General features: G+C 35.5%; 1 protein-coding gene across 1 annotated transcript; it reads right to left on the reverse strand.

Moving 5' to 3' along the window:
• Positions 1–3,732: 3,732 nt before the first annotated feature.
• Positions 3,733–7,246, reverse strand: LOC131641288 (altered inheritance of mitochondria protein 32-like). Its single transcript, XM_058911592.1, has 5 exons — positions 6,918–7,246; positions 6,750–6,835; positions 5,382–5,687; positions 5,206–5,289; positions 3,733–4,354 (listed from the first exon to the last, which is right to left on the reverse strand). Exons 1-5 carry the CDS (start codon positions 7,134–7,136, stop codon positions 4,015–4,017), a joined length of 1,035 nt encoding a protein of 344 aa, XP_058767575.1. The 5' UTR covers positions 7,137–7,246; the 3' UTR covers positions 3,733–4,014.
• Positions 7,247–24,540: the final 17,294 nt, after the last annotated feature.

Below are 24,540 nucleotides of genomic sequence, written 5' to 3' on the forward strand. Positions count from 1 at the left end.
GAACGCGATCGGTTATACAAGTTCACATTTAAAAAGGCTAATCTTGTCCATCCACCAATGTGATTTCCCCTTAGAAAATGACTTAATCCTCTTATTTTGAAAGATTACAAACAACCTCTAAGAGTTTAGAAAGACATCTTAGCCCTCTCAAGTATACAGACTAACAACCTAGTCACTTGAGAAGTACAAATCTCAACATATTTATAAATGATAATGTTTACAAGATATTGCTTCTAAAAAGCAGATTGAAACATAAACAGTTTAGAACAAATGTTTACATAATCTAATGAGAAACAACTCTTGTGTTCTAGAGATTCTTAGAAACTAGAATTATTACAATGGAGTGTTCAGTACAGTTTCTCTAAGATATTTCTTTCTCTTTTTTTCGTTGAAGTTTATTTGCTGAGTTTCGAAATATAGCCTTTTGCAACGTTTTTATTCTCTTGGGAATTAGCAGCTTCTTCAAAGGATAGTGTCTCATATATATAGTCCCAAGAATATGACCGTTGAGAACGATAAGTTGAAACTTTCCTTGCAGCTTGATGTAACGACTCCAAAAGTTCATGGGTGACAAAGAGCACACCAAAGAAGGAATCATACAATAAGTCCTATAATAGTAGAAAAGGGTGATGTATTGTTGTACCATATTGCTTCTATTCCAAGTTATCTGATCATTCTTCTTTTGAGATGTACTTCTTATCTGAAGTACGGAAATCATGGAAGAGATCATGTAACGTCGACGTTCCAAGCATTCTTGTAATGTAGACATTCTTCGGAGTTGAAAGCAGCAGCTTATCTAAACGAGCATTCTTGTTTTTCTGAGCTGGAAGTAAAAGCTTATCTGAGCTTGAAATCTTGAATTCTGATCTTGAAGAGTAGCTTAGCTTCAGAACATTTGTAAATCCTTTTTCTTATGAGTCATTCTACATTCTTAAAAACTAGTGATGTCACTTCAGAATTGAGATGAATAGTTCTTCTAATGTGTGATGACACTTATTCTGATGATTTTCTGGACAACAATCCTTAATCAATCAAAATAGTAAATCTGCTCACTTAAGAAACTATTAGAGTACAAAATTGTTACATAACAAATATATGTATTGCTATCATCAAAACTTAAAGATTGAATGCAAAACTAAATCTTGTTCTAACACCATCAACATCATTTAGGATCTAATTGTAGAACAGCTACCATTCAAGCCTTTGAAAAATCTAATAACTTGATCAGAATCTCGATAGCTACGAATCTTGTCAATAGCTAAACATGAAATAGCACATTCACAAGTGACAATTGGACAAAAATTGTTTGATTCTTTCCATAACATTTTCAAGTTTATATAATAAGAAATGGAACAATCACCTTGCCTAAGGGTGCAAATCTCTTCCTAAATTTCTGAAATCCTGAATATATCTCCATGATAAAAACGATCTTTCAATTTTTTCCATATGCCGAAAGATGCCTTCATCCACTGAATATTATGTGAAATCTCAGACTCAATAGAGTTATTAAGCCATGATATTATCATCGTGTTGCACTGGTCCCAAGCAATGGATTCACGATCTTCATTTGGTGGTCGAGGTAAAGCACCGTTGATGAAATGTAACTTGTTCTTGGATCTCTACGACGTGGTCATGAATCTTGACCAATAATAGTAGTTACCGAAATTCAAGAGGAGTGATGAGAATAAGTGTGGGATTCTCATTAGAATGCATGGAGTATGGATTGAGTGTGCCTTTTGATAACCTTTGTTAGCAGTAGAAGACGTGTTGTTAACATGGCTGGAAGTATAACTCGAAGAACTATCGACAGACATGGTTGAGAAACTAGAGAAAAAAATAGAGAAAATGAAGTGCAAAAGGAAAAAAGAAAACTGAGTTGTGTGAATGCATCAAAGAGTGCAACGAAAGTCTAGCCACATGTCGATGATACCACGTGAAACTATAACTCATGCACCATTGAAATGAAAGAGAAAGCTTACATCACATAAAAGAAGAAGATGAACTTGTATATTTCACAACTAGATTGTATCATTAAAAGTATTAATTATATATATAGTGACCTTAGAATTAGTTACATCCTATCCTAACTAACTCGGACCACCAACTAATAACTACTTAACTAATTAATGATTCTATCTCTTACTTGTATGTTAAGTAAAGCTCATCATGTACATTGCTCATCATGCTTAACAAAAACCTCTCCATGTGCTTTACACGGACACATGTTAAAGTAGTATATATTGTCATAGAGCTAACATGTGATTGTGTGAATGTGGCACTGATGAAAATGGAAGAAAATGTGATTATGATGAAAAGCGCAATTGTGACTTTGTGACATTACCTTTGAAAAATCTAGCATGCATTGAGTCCACTAATGGTGGCATTCAAAAGATAAGCATTATAAATGCGCTAATACAAAATGTGAGAAATATAACGTATATTGAATGATGAAATTTGAAGGATTTGGAGAAAAAAATAGTCAGATTTAGGATTAGGAAATACATTACTACATCAAGACTTAACATGATTTTATAATAAGGAAAATGCAGAAAAATCTAAAATAAAACTCCATTTTTGTTGAATTATTCTGCATATTATATATAATAAAAATACCGTAAAATTACATATATTTTTTTAAAATGCTTACTTGTCAATTTCATTTTTTTAATGCAAAATAAAAAACTGATATTTATTTACTACCAACATGTGAGAGAGTAAACAAAAAAAATGTTATGGACTTTTTACAAAGGTCTAAGTGTAAGGATCATAGGTAGAAATCTCTTCAATTCTAATGTTCATATTGGACTAGATATGCCCTTAGGCTACAGTCTAAATATTAGAGGGAACTTGGTCAAGTGAAAAACAAGTTGATTGTGGCTTTAGCCAATGCAACTTAAAAATTATGGTTCATGAAGTTCCTTCAAGAATTGAAGTTGTGATACGGAACATATAAAACTTGCTTGCAAAAAATTTAATTAGCTTAACTTTCACATATGAACTTAAATATCTAGAAATGATAATTATCAATTCATTAGAGAAAACATACATATATAAAAAACAAAATGTGTTTGGGATATATGCTGCTACTTAGAACTTGGAAGTTTGATTGTAAACAAAAACTTTATGGTGATAGTTCTCCTCGATCTTACTCCATCTAAGAGTGTACCCCCAATAATCTAAAATTTTCCGTTACCACGGAACTTCATTAATCATTCAAAAGTTCTTCACGTACAAACAACAAACAAACATACCACAAGAAAATGAATAGATAGCCACCACATGAATGATGAATATAGCTTCTAACAATTTTCTTTAACTTATCAAGTTATTTGAAGTGCATCAATACTCAAACCATAACATAGAATGAGTGATGTTTATAATGGCAACCAAAATCTAAACTAAAAACACATGCCCGGCGTCAACAAGTAGATGCATTGCGCGTGAGCACCTGCTGTGCATAATAAGTAAACAAACTCGGCGGCAAAAATGCATCATAACAGAAATAACCAGTGAGTTTGTTGGGGGAGTTTTTTCACTAGGGAGCATTGATACCCACTTACACTTGTACCGCCGGGACACACCTTTGTGAGAGACACACCACTAGTCCACCTAAAACCTTAAGGTGATATGTGAGTGGGTTCTCCCACTTATAAATGCTCAACTCAGCACATTCATATCCAATGTAGGACTATTTCCCCACTTACTCACACTTGCATTATTATTCTAACAAAGTTTTCATCACAACAAACTTTCAATTAATAGAATATCAGTAATGCAAACATAATGGACGAACACATAGGGGCGTAGCGTATACAATCATAATTGTGTTGAATACAAAAAGAACAATGAAGCTTTTATCACTATGTCTGTAGCTATACTTTTACTATTCTTTGATAAACCAATAAGGCGTCTATTTAAGTCTTTGTATAGTTGGTTTTTATAATCATTTCTTACTTAGTGGTACATCAGCCAAAAAAAATAGGGTCCCCAAACAACATATTATTAGAGCTTAATTCAGCCTGACCTTCTGTAAAGTTTGTAAGCCACAGCAACGGCTGCCAGAGCTCCAAGCACGCCAACAGCTGTGAGAACATCACTCTCCTTCAATGTAGGCCAATTCTTGCAGATTTTCCTCTCTTTAGTCTTGTTGTTTTGTGCGGGACTTGGAAAACTGCAACAAGAAACCCCATTAACACCTTGGCAACATCCGGTCACATTTTCTTCCCTGTTCACACTGGCACTTTCAACACTCTTCTCGATCTTGTTGGCATGTTCTCCATTAGTAAGTTCTCCATTAGAAAGTTTCTGGTCAGTTGCTCCCTTCCCTTCTGGAACAGCCGGTCCCATTTGGCCCCTACAACAAAATAAAGAAGTTTAACTAATACACCTCCATAATAAGAGAGGTGCCAAAAATGCAGCAGTTACATTATGGGGACTAAATGGCATCATAAATGACGTGCTACTAAATAAAAGTGCTTATTGGTTATAAATGGTAAGACCATGGTCATAAAGGAAATAAACGAATTCAATCAGACACAATCATAACAAAGGAAACAAACCACGATGCAGCATTATGATAGATGAATGATAATCAATTTTATATTTGTACAGATAGATGTTTATTCAATTCAATTAAAGAGCCCACAACAAAAATGGTTTGAAATAATAAGAATAACACTAATAATAAAGCTTCAAAATACATCATGCATAACATAATCATAGATCAGTATTCAAATATTGACCGTAACTTTTTCTAAGAGAAATAAGATGGTGATTATATTTGCAGCTCGAAATAAGAGAGAAATTCCAATTAGCTACATCAGCACAACACAAAATAACACAGCGAAAAAAAACATTTAAACTCAAATAAATATCAAATCAGAATGCATGGTTGTTAAGGACAGAAGAGGAGGAGAAAGAGAAAATAAAAAACACAACTCACAAACTTGAAAATCATCTATAGTAAATGCTAAAATAGGTAAGGATGGGGCAGTCTTTGATGATCTAAACACCCATCAAAAGCATCTCAAACCATGATCATTTTTATAAGTCTACACTATAGTTTAGTAACAAACCAGTGAATTTTTTTTTAGGATCTAAAAGATTACACACTGCATTATGTTATTTTTGTCTTAACAAACAATTTGTCCCGCAAAGTTTTATTTCGTTTCAAGATATGAAATGCATAATCACAAAAATACCAACCTCCAAAGTCGTTGTATGACCTCTCCTTTTGCAATGTGTTGGTCCAACAAATCAGGAACATCATTAGGAGTAACATAACCGTACCTATAAACAGTTGTTACGTGATATAATTAAACTTGCAGCAATGAAATGTTTCAAAATTTTGAAGATGCAACTATGCAAGTTTATGAGCTTACCAGTGACCAGTAGTTTTCCCGTCAGGTCCTGGACTGTATATGATTACATTACCAGCATATTTGTGCCCCCCAACGTGAGAACAAGCAGTAACAGATATCTGATCCTTCAGACCTCGTAGCTCAATTTCCTCATTAAAATTCTTGATGAGAACTGGCCCACAAGTACCACATCTAACATCACGACTTCCATGAGCACATACATAAACATGTGAACCGATTAAAATCTCGGGCACTCCAATAGCCCATGGTTTACCATTCACCAAAACATCTTCAAAAAAGCTCTCAACATTTGACTCCACCAAACCCCTTTCAATTAAAGAAGAGAAGAAAATTGGCCTCAGAAACAACAAAAATTCTCAACAAAAAAAACCCTCATTCATCAATGAAAACCAAGTTTAACAGAAGCATCACTTCAACTAAATATCAGTTTGAGTAGGTTTAAAAGTTTCGCATACACAGAAATATCATCATTTAAAGAAAGAAAAACACGAGAAAACTCTTTACAGGATAAAAAAACTTGCAACTCCATAAAATCTCAAGTATAAAAATACAATCTTCGGAATTTTATTATGAAGCACAAGTGTAGACACGAACACAGACACATAAATAGTTTGAGAAAATAGAAGTGATTGAACTTGTCGGTATCATACAAGTGTCAAAGAAACCTTCACCAGAAGTTTTGTTGCTGCATAAACAGTAACACTCTGATATGCCATCAAAGAAAACCATTTAACCCAAATACATCCCTAAGTTTTTCGCTGAAGCTACAGTCCATTAATTGTAACAATATTAAGTATTATAAACCATTTGCACATTGAACACAGAAAACTAATACTTCCATAGAATGTGATAACAACTACTACTCGTAATAGATTAAATAAGTTAAATTCAACATATCATTTACCTTAAATACACTGAAGTAATTTGTACCACCATATAAAAAAATATAGGGTGTGTTAATGTTGACACAAATATTTCTAAGAAAATTAAGTTAGGAATATAACATTCTCATGTATATATATGTACAGTTTATAAAAATTGTTTCCAGTAATAGGATCAATAGAAAAGTTAATGTTGAGTTACGCAATATCAAGTGGTACGGTTTAGGGGTATTATTGTAATCAGGATCATTAGTATCCCTATACTATATATTTGTAACACTGAAACCCTAAAGTGTGTAATTCAAAGCAAATCAATAAGACGGAACTATAATGCTCTTTAGTCAAAGACATAAGCAATTTGGCCGAACTGCACGAACAAAGCTTAGCTTTTGTGTGTTTCTACAACGGTTAATCTAACTATAGAATACGCTGAGAAATAATTCAATAAACAGAACCCTAGTAATCAATGGCAACATTTCTGGTTTACCTATATTTAACCATTTCAGGGAAAATCAAAACGTCACCGTCGAGGAATCCAGCTTCCTCGCGCGCTTCGCACATAGTGATTTTAGTCTACACAAAGTAAAACCAAACGAAATTAGAGCAAAATAAGCAAAGAGAAAAGCGAATGAGTTGAATTTCAAGCGAAACGAACCTTAAGAGTGAGGTCGTTTTTACGGGCTTTCAAGGTGGCGGCGACGAGTTTAGGGAGGGGATGGTCGTCGGAAACCTCGACACGTGGAGGCCAGGAAAGGTGGTCTTTGTAATAGAGGAAGACGTGGCGGTCGTAGGCGTCGACGGTTCCGGCGAGATTCTCAGTGTACATCTCAGGGCGAGTGAAACCATTGTCGGTGGAAGGGTTATCGGCGGCCATTGAAATGAAAGGGTAATGGATTGCACGACGAGGGAGCGTTGAAAGTTTAAAGAGAGTGAACAAAAAATCAGATGATGATATATTGTGGTTGTTTCATTGGAGAGAAAGTGATATGTGATTTATTAATGTTTTTAATGTCATTGACTTCACGCACCTCTCGTGGCCTAGTAGGTTTTTCAAATTATATTAACTACACCTCAACATAAGTTTACTTAAATTATATATAAGATTAGATCATCTACAAGTTACTTAATTGAATATAAAAATAATCTTAAGGTTCATGACTATATATTTAATGTTTATTTTAAAAATTGGACTTGATCATTATGTTCAAATACAAATTAGATTAGTTTCAATTAGCATAGATATTAAAAGTTGCTATTCTCTCCTATATGCAGTATGTAAGTTCGAGGTAACTCTTTGTTGCACATGGTTATAGTCTACCACCTAACAATACTCGGAAAAATATGTTAGAGGATTCATGCTTAAAAATGGTTTATATTATTCATTAATATCATCTACAAATTGGTACTATGAACAAAGTCTAAGAGGTAATTGATGTTATTTTAATGTTAATCTCCGATTTTCATGTCTAATTATATTTTTGAATTCTCTCAGAGTCTAAGAAGTAATTAATATAGACAACATCGACATAGGTTGTACTTTTGTGCATAAACATGGTTGTGCAAACAAAATACAAGAAGTGTGTCCTCAATGGTATTGTTTATGATAAACGAATTGAGCATGATTAACATTGGTCGGAAAGTGGTTTTTGTAATTCGTAATTGATCTTGCATGTGCTCATGGGGTGCCTATAATCTCCTCTCGGGTCTTACCTGAATTAGCTCCTAAGTTTGTAATCATTAGGTATATTGCACCGGCTCTCAAATTAAACTTAAACAGTAATACACTAATATGTTCGGCTCTCAAATTAAACTTAAACAGTAATACACTAATATGTTTGTGATTGGAATATACATGAGACATTATACATCATCCAGAGAAATACTCATCTCACCAATTGGGTGGTAAAATGATTATGTCTCAAAGTGTCATTTCTCAACAAAGGCAGACAATATATTATGGTCAATGCAACCGAATCATATCCTACAAACATCTTTCAGCCCATATGATTCTAATACATCATAAAACCATGGTTCATCTAGATGTTGCAATTTTGATATTTTTCTACCATGGTTAATACACTATAGTGTCTCACGGTACTACAAAAATTCATACATCAACATCAGATGATTAATTTCAATACAAGTATCATAAATTTAATAAATTTAGTGTTTTAAAGCATAAGTAAATACTTGTTTCACCTCTGTGTCACACACGTGAGCATCGACGTGGCTTGCATATAGTCTAAGTAGTGACATGTCCTTTAGGCCTCTGATCAGTGCATTTTGATGCACATTCCTCTACGGTTGTACTTATACATTTCCATGGTTTGCTTGTCTTATTTTTCTATTTTATAATGTTTTTATATTTTAATTTATTTTTATTGTTATTTGATTTTCGTATTTAATTTTCAGCTTTAACAGTCTGTACGGAAACGATCATAACTGGAGTTCCAGAAGTCCGATTGAGGCGTTCTAATAATCGCCGGAAAGCTAAGAGAAAGAGCTACAACTTTTATGTTGGAGTCAAAGTCAGAATCGGAACCTATATTTCCCAGAATTGCGTTTGAAGCTGCAGCACTATTTTATTTTCAGTTTTTGGGTCGTTTAGTAGTGGCCCTGGTTTTGTCATTCGACCCAGTTGGGTCATAAACGTTTTTTGGCTAATTCCTAATAGGTATAGCAGCCGTGTTACTGTTTATCACGTTTGACTATTCACAATTTTGTTTCCACTCTTTTGCTCTGTACGGTAATGGAGAACTAAACCTCGAGGATCAATTCACTGTAATCAGATGCCGCTTTGAGGTTCTTTTATAATTTTCCATTAATCTGTTCCTTGAATTCAATCTATAATTACAATTGCTTGCTTAATTTAATTGTTTTTATATGATAGAATTCTTTAATTTGATTGTTGTCTGTTCTTGAATCAATTTCGTGATTAGTGTAGCTTTTGCATTGTCACGTTCGATCATATTGTGTTTGCTTAATTCACAATAGCTTATAATCCGTTTGCTTTATCCGGAATTCAGGGACAGACTTCGTATAATTGCTATTGCGCTTGTCAGTAGTTTTTGTAGTCGAATAGGATCAGACCCGTTTAGGGAATTGGAATTTTATAGGGATCAATGATAAGTCGGAAGTTGATACAGTGGGTTGATTCATTTCAGCTTATTTAGATAATCACTTTTTTATAATAACTTATTTTCTGCATTTTTATAATTGAACACGAAACAACCCCCCTTAATTCGAATTCCATTCGGTTAGTAACAACTAAGAATCCTTGTGAGACGATATTCGAGTCACTTGTCGCTATCTACAATTTTATTCAAAATAACTCGTTTTTGATCCGCGTGCGACAGCAGATTAAATTGGCGCCGTTGCCGGGGATTCTTGTTGTTATTAACTGATATTAGAGTCATAGGTTTAGTGTTCTCGCGTTTAGGCCGTAGTTTCCCCACGGTTTTGGCCAATTCGCGTTTTGAGTCGAAAAAAATCGGTTTTTGGAAAAATTGTGTTCGATTGTAAAAAGTTTTTGCCTACTGGAAGCAGAAAAATCGTGTGATCAATACTCCCTTACTCTACAAGAGTAAGGGAATTCGAGCCAAAATTGCCAAATTCATCGTTTTTCTATTTTTAATGAATTTTTTACTGTTTTCATAGAGTCGAAAAAATCCAAAAAAATTCTCAAAATTCTTATTTCATCTAATTAGATTAAATTTTGTGTTTTTATATTTTTATGAACTTATTTTAATCGTGTTCTTCATTCTATTTGTTTATGGCTGTTATAGGACATTGTTGGCATTTTCGCATTTGTTGCTGCATTGCTTAATTGATTTTGATTCTGAACTTGATTTTGATAATATGGTTGATCAAAGAACACTAAGGCAGCTGGCTGCGCTTGATGTTAATTATAATGGTTTATGTATTGAATATGCTGATGTTGTTGTTCCCTTTGAATCGAAATCTGGTTTAATACACTTGTTGCCAAGGTTTAGTGGTCTTACAGGTGAGGATCCACATAAGCATCTGAAAGAATTACAGATTGTTTGTTCTACATTATTGAGACCTAAAGGAATAACAGAAGACCATATCAAGCTGAGAGTCTTCCCGTTCTCACTTCAAGGTGCTGCAAAAGATTGGTTATACTACCTTGAGCCGAATTCTGTTACAAGCTGGAATGATCTCAAAAAAGTGTTCTTAGAAAGATTCTTCCCTCCCCAAGTTACAACTTTTGCATCTTCCAGACCTTCACTAGAGGATATTGTCAAACAAATGGCTGCAAATAATCTCCAGTATCAACAACAAATAGATTCTACTCTTCAAACTTTGCAAACACAAATTGGACAACTTGCCACTTTGATGAATGTCATGCAACAAGCTCAAGGATCACACCAACTACTTTCCCAAAAAGTAGTGAATCCAAAAGGTCCTAATGTAAGTGCGATTTCCTTGAGTTTCGAAAAGAGTGTTGAATCGGTTGAACCAGCACCAGAAAAAAATAAAGAGGTGGTTATGTCCATTCCTAAACTTGATTCTGAAATTGTTGATGACACTTATAATGATTTGTTTGCAGCTGTCAATTTTCCATCTTTTTCTGGTTTTGATGATGTTTACTCGTGTTCTGATTGCACTGACACTAACGTGTGTGTTGTTTGTGCTGAGATTAATGATGCCTTGCAGGGTGACATTTTTCCTACAGGTGAAGTTGTCGATGAAGTTGTTTATGCCGTTGAACTTGAAATCTCGACTGCCCAAAACACACCATCCGTTGAACAACCCCCTTCTTTAGAGTCTGCACTACTTCCTGAATATTTAAATTATTCATCAAAGACTGAATTTGAGAATGAAGAGAAATCATTGAAGAAACATAGAAATGGAATTGGATGGACTTTGATTGACATTCTTGATATTATTCCATCATGTAATGAGCATAAGATCTCACTTTCAGATGAAGAAAAATTAGTGAGGCAGCCCTTTCAACCATTGATCTTTGATGTTGTGATAAATGACATCACTTTCACGTGCGCATTCGACACTTTTACTTTTCGGAGATTGTTATTTGACCCTGGAATAAAAGGCGAAGGCACTAAAATAAATTTCAAGGTCAATGTACACCGTATTAGGCTACTCCATGAGAGCCCCACTTTGGAAGAAGAAAATGTAGAAGATATCTCTTTGAGAAAGGATACTTATGTGATCAGCTATCCTCCTTGACTACTCGGGTGTGTTATTTCCTCTCTCTCCTCTCTTTTATTTTATGTTTGTTTCTTTCATTGAGGACAATGCATGTTTTAAGTGTGGGGGAGGGAATCATTTATTTTTCTTTGTTTTTGTTCTTTGTTTTGTTTTGTTTTTAGTTATTATATTAAAAAAATGAAGAGAATACTTTGTTTAATTTTCTTTTGTTTCCTTGTTTTGTTTTCCGTTTTAAAAAAAAAATATGCATCTTTTTGAAAGTTTTAGGCTATAGATTGATTTGAGTCGAGTTTGCGGAGACTTGGGAAAAATTCACAAGATCGGTATCGTTTTAACACCGTAAGTCTCCTGCATATGGAAATTGATTTGAATTTTTTATTATGTTTTAGCCTTAAATTCTCATTCTCTGACAGCTCTTGAGTAGTTTATTTCAGCAGTCGGCACCATCTCTCACACACTTTACGTAGGGAAGCCGATGAATATAAGTGAGTGTTCCGAAAAAAAGAAAAAGGAAATGCACCTTCTAAGTTTGGTGACCCTCACTCGGTCTCTTAACCCAACGGTTGTGGAACCTTCAAAAGAAAAAGTTGAAAATAAGACTCTTTGTTAGTTGGTTCAGCGGTTTCTGGTGCTGAACTTGGAAGGGCGGATTACGGTCCGATCCCCCGCAACTACAACTGAGTAAGCAAAGGGTTATGCCACGTAAGTACTAGAACCCCGTGCAAAAAAGGATCAGAGTCACTAACCGGTCGTCCTGCTATAAGTGTGTGGAGATAACGGGCTTAATGTGATTGCGCCTGAATGAAAAAGAGCAAAAAGGATGAGTAAGTTAGGCTATGGTATAATAATATGATTTGAATTGGTTTGTGTATTTAGGAGGCTTGTGTTTGCATATCTGTGGTTAGTGTTCTTACGATGTCCTTAGTGTGCAAGATTAGTACATGTCGATGCAAACTTACCCGAAAAAGATTTGTAGCCTAGGATGAGTAACTGTTGATGTATTTGTGCTTTCTTTGTTTTGTTTTTCATTTTGCTCGGAGTGCAAAAGTTCAAGTGTGGGGGAATTTGATCAGTGCATTTTGATGCACATTCCTCTACGGTTGTACTTATACATTTCCATGGTTTGCTTGTCTTATTTTTCTATTTTATAATGTTTTTATATTTTAATTTATTTTTATTGTTATTTGATTTTCGTATTTAATTTTCAGCTTTAACAGTCTGTACGGAAACGATCATAACTGGAGTTCCAGAAGTCCGATTGAGGCGTTCTAATAATTGTCGGAAAGCTAAAAGAAAGAGCTACAACTTTTATGTTGGAGTCAAAGTCAGAATCGGAACCTATATTTCCCAGAATTCCGTTTGAAGCTGCAGCACTATTTTATTTTCAGTTTTTGGGTCGTTTAGTAGTGGCCCTGGTTTTGTCATTCGACCCAGTTGGGTCATAAACGTTTTTTGGCTAATTCCTAATAGGTATAGCAGCCGTGTTACTGTTTATCACGTTTGACTATTCACAATTTTGTTTCGACTCTTTTGCTCTGTACGGTAATGGAGAACTAAACCTCGAGGATCAATTCACTGTAATCAGATGCCGCTTTGAGGTTCTTTTATAATTTTCCATTAATCTGTTCCTTGAATTCAATCTATAATTACAATTGCTTGCTTAATTTAATTGTTTTTATATGATAGAATTCTTTAATTTGATTGTTGTCTGTTCTTGAATCAATTTCGTGATTAGTGTAGCTTTTGCATTGTCACGTTCGATCATATTGTGTTTGCTTAATTCACAATAGCTTATAATCCGTTTGCTTTATCCGGAATTCAGGGACAGACTTCGTATAATTGCTATTGCGCTTGTCAGTAGTTTTTGTAGTCGAATAGGATCAGACCCGTTTAGGGAATTGGAATTTTATAGGGATCAATGATAAGTCGGAAGTTGATACAGTGGGTTGATTCATTTCAGCTTATTTAGATAATCACTTTTTTATAATAACTTATTTTCTGCATTTTTATAATTGAACACGAAACAACCCCCCTTAATTCGAATTTCATTCGGTTAGTAACAACTAAGAATCCTTGTGAGACGATATTCGAGTCACTTGTCGCTATCTACAATTTTATTCAAAATAACTCGTTTTTGATCCGCGTGCGACAGCAGATTAAATTGGCGCCGTTGCCGGGGATTCTTGTTGTTATTAACTGATATTAGAGTCATAGGTTTAGTGTTCTCGCGTTTAGGCCGTAGTTTCCCCACGGTTTTGGCCAATTCGCGTTTTGAGTCGAAAAAAATCGGTTTTTGGAAAAATTGTGTTCGATTGTAAAAAGTTTTTGCCTACTGGAAGCAGAAAAATCGTGTGATCAATACTCCCTTACTCTAGAAGAGTAAGGGAATTCGAGCCAAAATTGCCAAATTCATCGTTTTTCTATTTTTAATGAATTTTTTACTGTTTTCATAGAGTCGAAAAAATCCAAAAAAAATCTCAAAATTCTTATTTCATCTAATTAGATTAAATTTTGTGTTTTTATATTTTTATGAACTTATTTTAATCGTGTTCTTCATTCTATTTGTTTATGGCTGTTATAGGACATTGTTGGCATTTTCGCATTTGTTGCTGCATTGCTTAATTGATTTTGATTCTGAACTTGATTTTGATAATATGGTTGATCAAAGAACACTAAGGCAGCTGGCTGCGCTTGATGTTAATTATAATGGTTTATGTATTGAATATGCTGATGTTGTTGTTCCCTTTGAATCGAAATCTGGTTTAATACACTTGTTGCCAAGGTTTAGTGGTCTTACAGGTGAGGATCCACATAAGCATCTGAAAGAATTACAGATTGTTTGTTCTACATTATTGAGACCTAAAGGAATAACAGAAGACCATATCAAGCTGAGAGTCTTCCCGTTCTCACTTCAAGGTGCTGCAAAAGATTGGTTATACTACCTTGAGCCGAATTCTGTTACAAGCTGGAATGATCTCAAAAAAGTGTTCTTAGAAAGATTCTTCCCTCCCCAAGTTACAACTTTTGCATCTTCCAGACCTTCACTAGAGGATATTGTCAAACAAATGGCTGCAAATAATCTCCAGTATCAACAACAAATAGATTCTACTCTTCAAACTTTGCAAACACAAATTGGACAACTTGCCACTTTGATGAATGTCATGCAACAAGCTCAAGGATCACACCAACTACTTTCCCAAAAAGTAGTGAATCCAAAAGGTCCTAATGTAAGTGCGATTTCCTTGAGTTTCGAAAAGAGTGTTGAATCGGTTGAACCAGCACCAGAAAAAAATAAAGAGGTGGTTATGTCCATTCCTAAACTTGATTCTGAAATTGTTGATGACACTTATAATGATTTGTTTGCAGCTGTCAATTTTCCATCTTTTTCTGGTTTTGATGATGTTTACTCGTGTTCTAATTGCACTGACACTAACGTGTGTGTTGTTTGTGCTGAGATTAATGATGCCTTGCAGGGTGACATTTTTCCTACAGGTGAAGTTGTCGATGAAGTTGTTTATGCCGTTGAACTTGAAATCTCGACTGCCCAAAACACACCATCCGTTGAACAACCCCCTTCTTTAGAGTCTGCACTACTTCCTGAATATTTAAATTATTCATCAAAGACTGAATTTGAGAATGAAGAGAAATCATTGAAGAAACATAGAAATGGAATTGGATGGACTTTGATTGACATTCTTGATATTATTCCATCATGTAATGAGCATAAGATCTCACTTTCAGATGAAGAAAAATTAGTGAGGCAGCCCTTTCAACCATTGATCTTTGATGTTGTGATAAATGACATCACTTTCACGTGCGCATTCGACACTTTTACTTTTCGGAGATTGTTATTTGACCCTGGAATAAAAGGCGAAGGCACTAAAATAAATTTCAAGGTCAATGTACACCGTATTAGGCTACTCCATGAGAGCCCCACTTTGGAAGAAGAAAATGTAGAAGATATCTCTTTGAGAAAGGATACTTATGTGATCAGCTATCCTCCTTGACTACTCGGGTGTGTTCTTTCCTCTCTCTCCTCTCTTTTATTTTATGTTTGTTTCTTTCATTGAGGACAATGCATGTTTTAAGTGTGGGGGAGGGAATCATTTATTTTTCTTTGTTTTTGTTCTTTGTTTTGTTTTGTTTTTAGTTATTATATTAAAAAAATGAAGAGAATACTTTGTTTAATTTTCTTTTGTTTCCTTGTTTTGTTTTCCGTTTTAAAAAAAAAAATGCATCTTTTTGAAAGTTTTAGGCTATAGATTGATTTGAGTCGAGTTTGCGGAGACTTGGGAAAAATTCACAAGATCGGTATCGTTTTAACACCGTAAGTCTCCTGCATATGGAAATTGATTTGAATTTTTTATTATGTTTTAGCCTTAAATTCTCATTCTCTGACAGCTCTTGAGTAGTTTATTTCAGCAGTCGGCACCATCTCTCACACACTTTACGTAGGGAAGCCGATGAATATAAGTGAGTGTTCCGAAAAAAAGAAAAAGGAAATGCACCTTCTAAGTTTGGTGACCCTCACTCGGTCTCTTAACCCAACGGTTGTGGAACCTTCAAAAGAAAAAGTTGAAAATAAGACTCTTTGTTAGTTGGTTCAGCGGTTTCTGGTGCTGAACTTGGAAGGGCGGATTACGGTCCGATCCCCCGCAACTACAACTGAGTAAGCAAAGGGTTATGCCACGTAAGTACTAGAACCCCGTGCAAAAAAGGATCAGAGTCACTAACCGGTCGTCCTGCTATAAGTGTGTGGAGATAACGGGCTTAATGTGATTGCGCCTGAATGAAAAAGAGCAAAAAGGATGAGTAAGTTAGGCTATGGTATAATAATATGATTTGAATTGGTTTGTGTATTTAGGAGGCTTGTGTTTGCATATCTGTGGTTAGTGTTCTTACGATGTCCTTAGTGTGCAAGATTAGTACATGTCGATGCAAACTTACCCGAAAAAGATTTGTAGCCTAGGATGAGTAACTGTTGATGTATTTGTGCTTTCTTTGTTTTGTTTTTCATTTTGCTCGGAGTGCAAAAGTTCAAGTGTGGGGGAATTTGATCAGTGCATTTTGATGCACATTCCTCTACGGTTGTACTTATACATTTCCATGGTTTGCTTGTCTTATTTTTCTATTTTATAATGTTTTTATATTTTAATTTATTTTTATTGTTATTTGATTTTCGTATTTAATTTTCAGCTTTAACAGTCTGTACGGAAACGATCATAACTGGAGTTCCAGAAGTCCGATTGAGGCGTTCTAATAATCGCCGGAAAGCTAAGAGAAAGAGCTACAACTTTTATGTTGGAGTCAAAGTCAGAATCGGAACCTATATTTCCCAGAATTGCGTTTGAAGCTGCAGCACTATTTTATTTTCAGTTTTTGGGTCGTTTAGTAGTGGCCCTGGTTTTGTCATTCGACCCAGTTGGGTCATAAACGTTTTTTTGGCTAATTCCTAATAGGTATAGCAGCCGTGTTACTGTTTATCACGTTTGACTATTCACAATTTTGTTTCGACTCTTTTGCTCTGTACGGTAATGGAGAACTAAACCTCGAGGATCAATTCACTGTAATCAGATGCCGCTTTGAGGTTCTTTTATAATTTTCCATTAATCTGTTCCTTGAATTCAATCTATAATTACAATTGCTTGCTTAATTTAATTGTTTTTATATGATAGAATTCTTTAATTTGATTGTTGTCTGTTCTTGAATCAATTTCGTGATTAGTGTAGCTTTTGCATTGTCACGTTCGATCATATTGTGTTTGCTTAATTCACAATAGCTTATAATCCGTTTGCTTTATCCGGAATTCAGAGACAGACTTCGTATAATTGCTATTGCGCTTGTCAGTAGTTTTTGTAGTCGAATAGGATCAGACCCGTTTAGGGAATTGGAATTTTATAGGGATCAATGATAAGTCGGAAGTTGATACAGTGGGTTGATTCATTTCAGCTTATTTAGATAATCACTTTTTTATAATAACTTATTTTCTGCATTTTTATAATTGAACACGAAACAACCCCCCTTAATTCGAATTCCATTCAGTTAGTAACAACTAAGAATCCTTGTGAGACGATATTCGAGTCACTTGTCGCTATCTACAATTTTATTCAAAATAACTCGTTTTTGATCCGCGTGCGACAGCAGATTAAATTGGCGCCGTTGCCGGGGATTCTTGTTGTTATTAACTGATATTAGAGTCATAGGTTTAGTGTTCTCGCGTTTAGGCCGTAGTTTCCCCACGGTTTTGGCCAATTCGCGTTTTGAGTCGAAAAAAATCGGTTTTTGGAAAAATTGTGTTCGATTGTAAAAAGTTTTTGCCTACTGGAAGCAGAAAAATCGTGTGATCAATACTCCCTTACTCTAGAAGAGTAAGGGAATTCGAGCCAAAATTGCCAAATTCATCGTTTTTCTATTTTTAATGAATTTTTTACTGTTTTCATAGAGTCGAAAAAATCCAAAAAAATTCTCAAAATTCTTATTTCATCTAATTAGATTAAATTTTGTGTTTTTATATTTTTATGAACTTATTTTAATCGTGTTCTTCATTCTATTTGTTTATGGCTGTTATAGGACATTGTTGGCATTTTCGCATTTGTTGCTGCATTGCTTAATTGATTTTGATTCTGAACTTGATTTTGATAATATGGTTGATCAAAGAACACTAAGGCAGCTGGCTGCGCTTGATGTTAATTATAATGGTTTATGTATTGAATATGCTGATGTTGTTGTTCCCTTTGAATCGAAATCTGGTTTAATACACTTGTTGCCAAGGTTTAGTGGTCTTACAGGTGAGGATCCACATAAGCATCTGAAAGAATTACAGATTGTTTGTTCTACATTATTGAGACCTAAAGGAATAACAGAAGACCATATCAAGCTGAGAGTCTTCCCGTTCTCACTTCAAGGTGCTGCAAAAGATTGGTTATACTACCTTGAGCCGAATTCTGTTACAAGCTGGAATGATCTCAAAAAAGTGTTCTTAGAAAGATTCTTCCCTCCCCAAGTTACAACTTTTGCATCTTCCAGACCTTCACTAGAGGATATTGTCAAACAAATGGCTGCAAATAATCTCCAGTATCAACAACAAATAGATTCTACTCTTCAAACTTTGCAAACACAAATTGGACAACTTGCCACTTTGATGAATGTCATGCAACAAGCTCAAGGATCACACCAACTACTTTCCCAAAAAGTAGTGAATCCAAAAGGTCCTAATGTAAGTGCGATTTCCTTGAGTTTCGAAAAGAGTGTTGAATCGGTTGAACCAGCACCAGAAAAAAATAAAGCGGTGGTTATGTCCATTCCTAAACTTGATTCTGAAATTGTTGATGACACTTATAATGATTTGTTTGCAGCTGTCAATTTTCCATCTTTTTCTGGTTTTGATGATGTTTACTCGTGTTCTGATTGCACTGACACTAACGTGTGTGTTGTTTGTGCTGAGATTAATGATGCCTTGCAGGGTGACATTTTTCCTACAGGTGAAGTTGTCGATGAAGTTGTTTATGCCGTTGAACTTGAAATCTCGACTGCCCAAAACACACCATCCGTTGAACAACACTAATCTAATGCTAATCTAATGCCACGTTTCTCATAAGAACCTCAGGAACGCCATCTGTCTTTAGACAGTTACGAAACCGTCTTCGAATTTCAAATCCTCCCGCCTAAGTCCTTCTTCGACGCGTGGCAGTGTATTTAACATTAAAACACTAAAAAAGCACGCTAAGTGTCAATACTTAACATATTTCACGAAATCTGTCTAAGTCTTCGAAGACATATACTCCTACTAGCTTCAGCATTCACTATCTTCGTTATAACTTAGAAATCTTCATTCTCGAAGCATGGCCATCAGGAGCCATTTTTATCTTCAAAGATGGTCATCAGTAACCATCCTTCCTTCGAGTTTTTATCCTTCGAAGGACCATGTTTGCAAAACGAAATCTTCAGCTAACAGTATCTCAATTATTCATTAGTCATTTTTATATTATCACAAGTAGACAACATCAATAAAACCAACACAACATAGACAATTTTTAATCTCACGATATGTTATATAATGGGCATATTTCGTGTCCATGTAACATTATTATGCTGGAGCCTTCGTATAATACTATCTAGATAGTTTCACACCAGTGATAGAAGAACATAACCTAAAACCATAAATTTATTACAATCATAAATCAAATAAGCAAGCAATAAATGGGATATCAGGCAATCAATAGATGACATATCAAGAAAGAAATATATGGGATATCAAAAAAATTGAATCTAGCATACTCGTCAAAAGTAATGTGAGGATGACAAGTGGTTAATGTAACCAAATGTCATTTAAATGTCACAAATCCAATTGTAACACCCAAAACCCTGAACATATGATTTACGAAACCTGAGAAAATATCATATACGAAAGGGTGTTACATCTCAGCATAGCATCTTCAAATTGTCTCATAAATATAAAACCAACTTCAATTAATCATAAAATTGTTAATTCAACAACTCGCAGAAAAATGACATAATTAAGGTATTTTCAACCAAGTGTTACACTATCAGAGTGACACAACGGAAAACTAAACAACCGACCAAGGTACAGCAACAACGCGAAAGATAAAAGCAACGAAGAAGGCCAATTATTTCATCCTCCAAAACAAGCAAATCACTAATGCTCCTCAATCTCTACTTAAGTATTTGCACAATAGGCATATAGGACAACACATAAAACAAAAAGGGGTGAGAATACATTCACATATGTTAATTGTGTATGTACATATTTCGGATGTTTGGGCCGACCAGGCAAGCCGACACCTAAAGGAGGAAGTAGGCACGAGATAAAGATTGGGGATAAATCTTAAGAAGCCTAGTTGGATTTTCAACTCCGCAGGGACTCACAGCTCAGCGGGGATTCCCTAACTCATAATGGATGTGCAAATCGGTTAGGGTCATTAGCCCAGCCAGAACGAGCTTGCAAGTAGGCACACAACCGTTCTACCTAAGCCGACCATAACCGTTGCCCACACATAAAGAGACTTCGTCGTTATGGAAGTTACGGTTCTTTAATAACCAGACGGCGAGAGTTATGTCAGCTCGCTCATTATGGAGGGAATCCAAGGTCCCTCCATTAATGACAATGATTATGGCTCCAGTAGATATAAATAGGGCTCCCAACCAAGGGATAAGCAAGACGCATTTTATCTTGAGCTTGCATCACTTGCAGTGCTCAAATCTCTAAAGCTAAACATTCACAAACTCCTGTGTGACCTCGCCGAAATCTTCTTTCGGGAGGTAATCAAAAGTGTTTTATCAGAATAGTGTATAAAACAGCGAGGATAGTACAATTAGCATAAATAATCAATTACCCAATCCATCAATAGCAATAATCAATCACAAATGCAATTTTGTATGCAATGCATTCATCTCCTTTACTCCAATGCATGTAGTATCAATATATTAGATATCATAGGTGTATTACTGACTTATCCAACTTGTCACTAGACCAAAGTCCTACTCATCACTGCATCTAAGTCCTACTCATCACTAGATTCAAGTCTTACTCGTCTTTGGACAAGAGTCAAAAATGCAAAATCAGAAAAATCCCATACAAAAACCATAGTTGCATTACAGGTGCCCGTAATGTGTATTACGACCCGTAATGCAGTCCATATCCTCCCCTATATAAAACGCAGAGGCGCATTATGGCCACCCTTAATGGGCATTACGACCTGTAATGCGCTAGCGAGAAAAATTTGAATTTTTTAAATTTTCTTCCCTTCCACCTTGTAACACCCCATTTCTACCCGACAATTATAATGCGGAAAATATCAGAGTATTTAAAATTTCTTGATAAGAAAATGAGGCGTCACATATTCATTTAACAATAAATCACATCACCGCATTTAGAGAATACATAGCACACTCTTTAATCAATCAAATAAATACTCAATATAATATACCTTTTAAAACAGAATAACTTCTTTCATTAGAACATGGCGGAATCATAATTCTCAATCTTTGAGCCAATAACATCTTATGCAGCTAAGATAAAACGACAAACAACAATATCATAAATGTAACACCCCATATTTTCCATTATTTAATTTAATTAGATTTTTAAATTATTTAATCGGATTAATTGGCATTTTGGTAAATTATTGAGGAATAGTGTTGAAATAAACAATTGGGATTAGTGTAGTGGTTAGCAAAAGGGGGTGTTAACTATGTAAGCCTTATTGAGACATTTTCTATTTTTCATAAAATAAGGGAAATTGGAAAAAAGAAGGAAGTTAGAAGAGAAAGAGCAAAAGTCTGAGAAAATGAGAAGATACGTGAAAAGGAGAAGAAGAGGAAGAAGAGGACCTTCGAAGATTCGACTCAAAGGTAAGGGGGGACTCTTCGGGTTAGTGATTATTATTTAATCAAGGGTAGTTGAACTGATTAGGATTGTTGTTCGATTCGATTGCATGTTTTGGTTTTGGGGTTTTGGGGGATTTAGGTTGTTAATGTTGATTGGATGCAATTGATGAATTTGATGAATGGTTTGGTGTTAGATGACTTCTAAAACGTGTTATATTTGTATTATGTTATGTTGTTTGATGAGGTTTTGGTATGGGACTGTTTTGGTGCGATTTGGATGAGATTGGGAGAAGAAATATGTTAAAATCGCAGAAAAATTCTGCATCTGCGAAGTATGCGTCGACCTGAGTGTCAGCATGTGTCGACTCATGGGTCAGCGTGCGCATACCCGAGGGGGGGGGGGGCAGGAAATCTAATGCATAACATCCAATTTTTGACAAATTTTCTGAGGGGCGTAACTTTCAAACCGTACATCCGTTTTGAGCGTTGCGAAGCTAATTTATAGTTTTATGTGATGAATTGATGAAATGGGAAGTGGCTCTATTTTATTTTAAATGTTGATTTAATTTAATGAATGGACTATATCATTGTGTACATATATGTGTGAATGTAACAATGTGTTATTGTGGTGGTGTAGTCACTTTGAATTTTATTTTGATTGTGTGGTGTTTTGACATGACTATATGTGATATGACTGAATGATTGTTAATACATGTGCATGCTTATTGGTTATGAAATGGTGAGTTGTAATGAGACGATGCGAAGCATCGGATCGGTGATGTTATAAGTATGTCATATGTGTACATTCATTCATACGCATTTTGGTGATGGATCCCAGTGATGTTGTGGATCAAATGGTGGGCATAATTCCCATTGTGTGGAATTTGTGCCGGTTGGACTGTATCTTGAAGATGAGAGATCAGTTGGATGGGTTTAGCCCATGTATGGTACCACATGCATAGTATCAGTTCATTCATGTGCATGATAATATAGTATGATAAAATGATTGTGTATTATACTTGGTGATGCATTTGATTTTGGTGCTTGATCAGCTGTTATAAATCTGAATACATGTTATGATTGGGTGAATGATAATGTTATGATGTCTTATTACTTATGACTGTATAATAATTATTAATTTCGAATGAGACTCACCCTTACATGTTGACATTTTCAAATTAAGGAGTAGCAGCATCTTGATTTGGTGAGGATAGCTCATAGGCTAGTTCGTAGTCCGTGTCGAGTCATGCTCTGATTTGTAACACTGGTGAACGATAGACTTAAGAGTTACTTATGATACTCTATTTTATTATTTTGGATTATGTATCGTTTGGTTTATGTTTTGGTGATGTCTTACGATACCGTTAAATGACATTCCGCTGTGTCGATGATGTATTTTGATAATTTTGTGAATCGTTCCTAATAAAGCATGACAAACGACTTATGGTTTTCATTATTTTCTTAATTGTGGCACCCTTGTTTTATGTTTACTCTGATTTTTTTTTTAATTTCCGCGGGGGTTTAGAAGGGTGTTACAATAGTGGTATCAGAGCATAGTCCGTCGTTGTGACCAGAGTCTTGTTACTATTCCTGTATGCGACTAGTGTGTGTATCACTGTCGATACTTTTGTTCTAACGGAATTGTTTTGTGAATAAGTAGAACAATGACTGACAGAGGTGGAAGGAATGATGATGCTATTGCAGAGGCTCTGGGTATGATTGTTGGTGTTCTGGGAGGGAGTGCCAACGGAGCTGGGATTGGTGCTGACAGGCAGTTGAACAGCTTTCAGAGGAACAATCCTCCATTATTCAAAGGCACGCGTGATCCTGAAGGTGCTCAGAAGTGGCTTAAGGAGATCGAGAGGATTTTCAGAGTCATCGATTGTGCTGAGAATCTGAAAGTGATGTATGGTACTCACATGTTATCTGAAAAGGCTGATGACTGGTGGATGGCTACTAGAGCTGAACTGGATGCTGATGGTGTATCCATTTCTTGGACTATGTTTAAGAGAGAATTTATGAGGAGGTATTTTCCTGAAGACGTTCGAGGCAGAAAAGAAATTGAATTTTTGGAGCTGACTCAAGGTAACATGATGGTACCAGAGTATGCTTCGAAATTTGTTGAGTTGGCGAAGTACTACGTTCACTACAATAATGATGAAACTAGTGGATTCTCAAAGTGCATCAAGTTTGAGAATGGTCTTCATGATGAGATCAAGCAAGGAATCAGGTACCAGAGAATTCGGCGATTTGTCAACTTGGTGAACTGTAGTAGGATCTTTGAAGAGGATAACCTTAAGCTGAAGTCATCTCAGTCTCGTGAGTTGGTTGACAAAAAGGGTAAGAAGCCTATGGATAGAGGTAAGCCATATGGTAGAGGAAACCCAAAAGCTGGTAATTGGAAAAGGCCTAGTGGGGGAGATTCTGGTGCTCCCGTTAGGTGCTACAACTGTGGTGAACCTGGGCATAGAAGGAACGAGTGCAAGAGTGGGGAGAAGAAGTGCTTCAAGTGTGGTAAGGCAGGTCATATTGCTCCTGACTGCAGAATGAGGACTGTGACTTGTTACAACTGTGGCGAAGAAGGCCATATCAGTCCGTAGTGCACCAAGCCAAAGAAGGATCAGTCTGGAGGAAAGGTTTTTGCTTTGTCTGGATCAGAGACTACTCTAGAGGATAGATTGATTAAAGGTACGTGTTTCATACATGACACACCTTTGATTGCGATTATTGATACTGGT

The sequence above is a fragment of the Vicia villosa genome, unplaced genomic scaffold, assembly GCF_029867415.1.
Source record: "Vicia villosa cultivar HV-30 ecotype Madison, WI unplaced genomic scaffold, Vvil1.0 ctg.003617F_1_1, whole genome shotgun sequence".
Taxonomy (NCBI): Eukaryota; Viridiplantae; Streptophyta; class Magnoliopsida; order Fabales; family Fabaceae; genus Vicia; species Vicia villosa.

Excerpts from the sequence above, each read along its gene's own strand:
- LOC131641288 (XM_058911592.1), bottom strand. The coding sequence starts at position 7,136 with ATGGCCGCCGATAACCCTTCCACCGACAATGGTTTCACTCGCCCTGAG. Across the intron at positions 5,290-5,381 it reads GGGAAAACTACTGGTCACTG|GTACGGTTATGTTACTCCTA; the intron begins GTAAGCTCATAA and ends AACTGTTTATAG. Across the intron at positions 4,355-5,205 it reads GTCATACAACGACTTTGGAG|GGGCCAAATGGGACCGGCTG; the intron begins GTTGGTATTTTT and ends ATTTTGTTGTAG.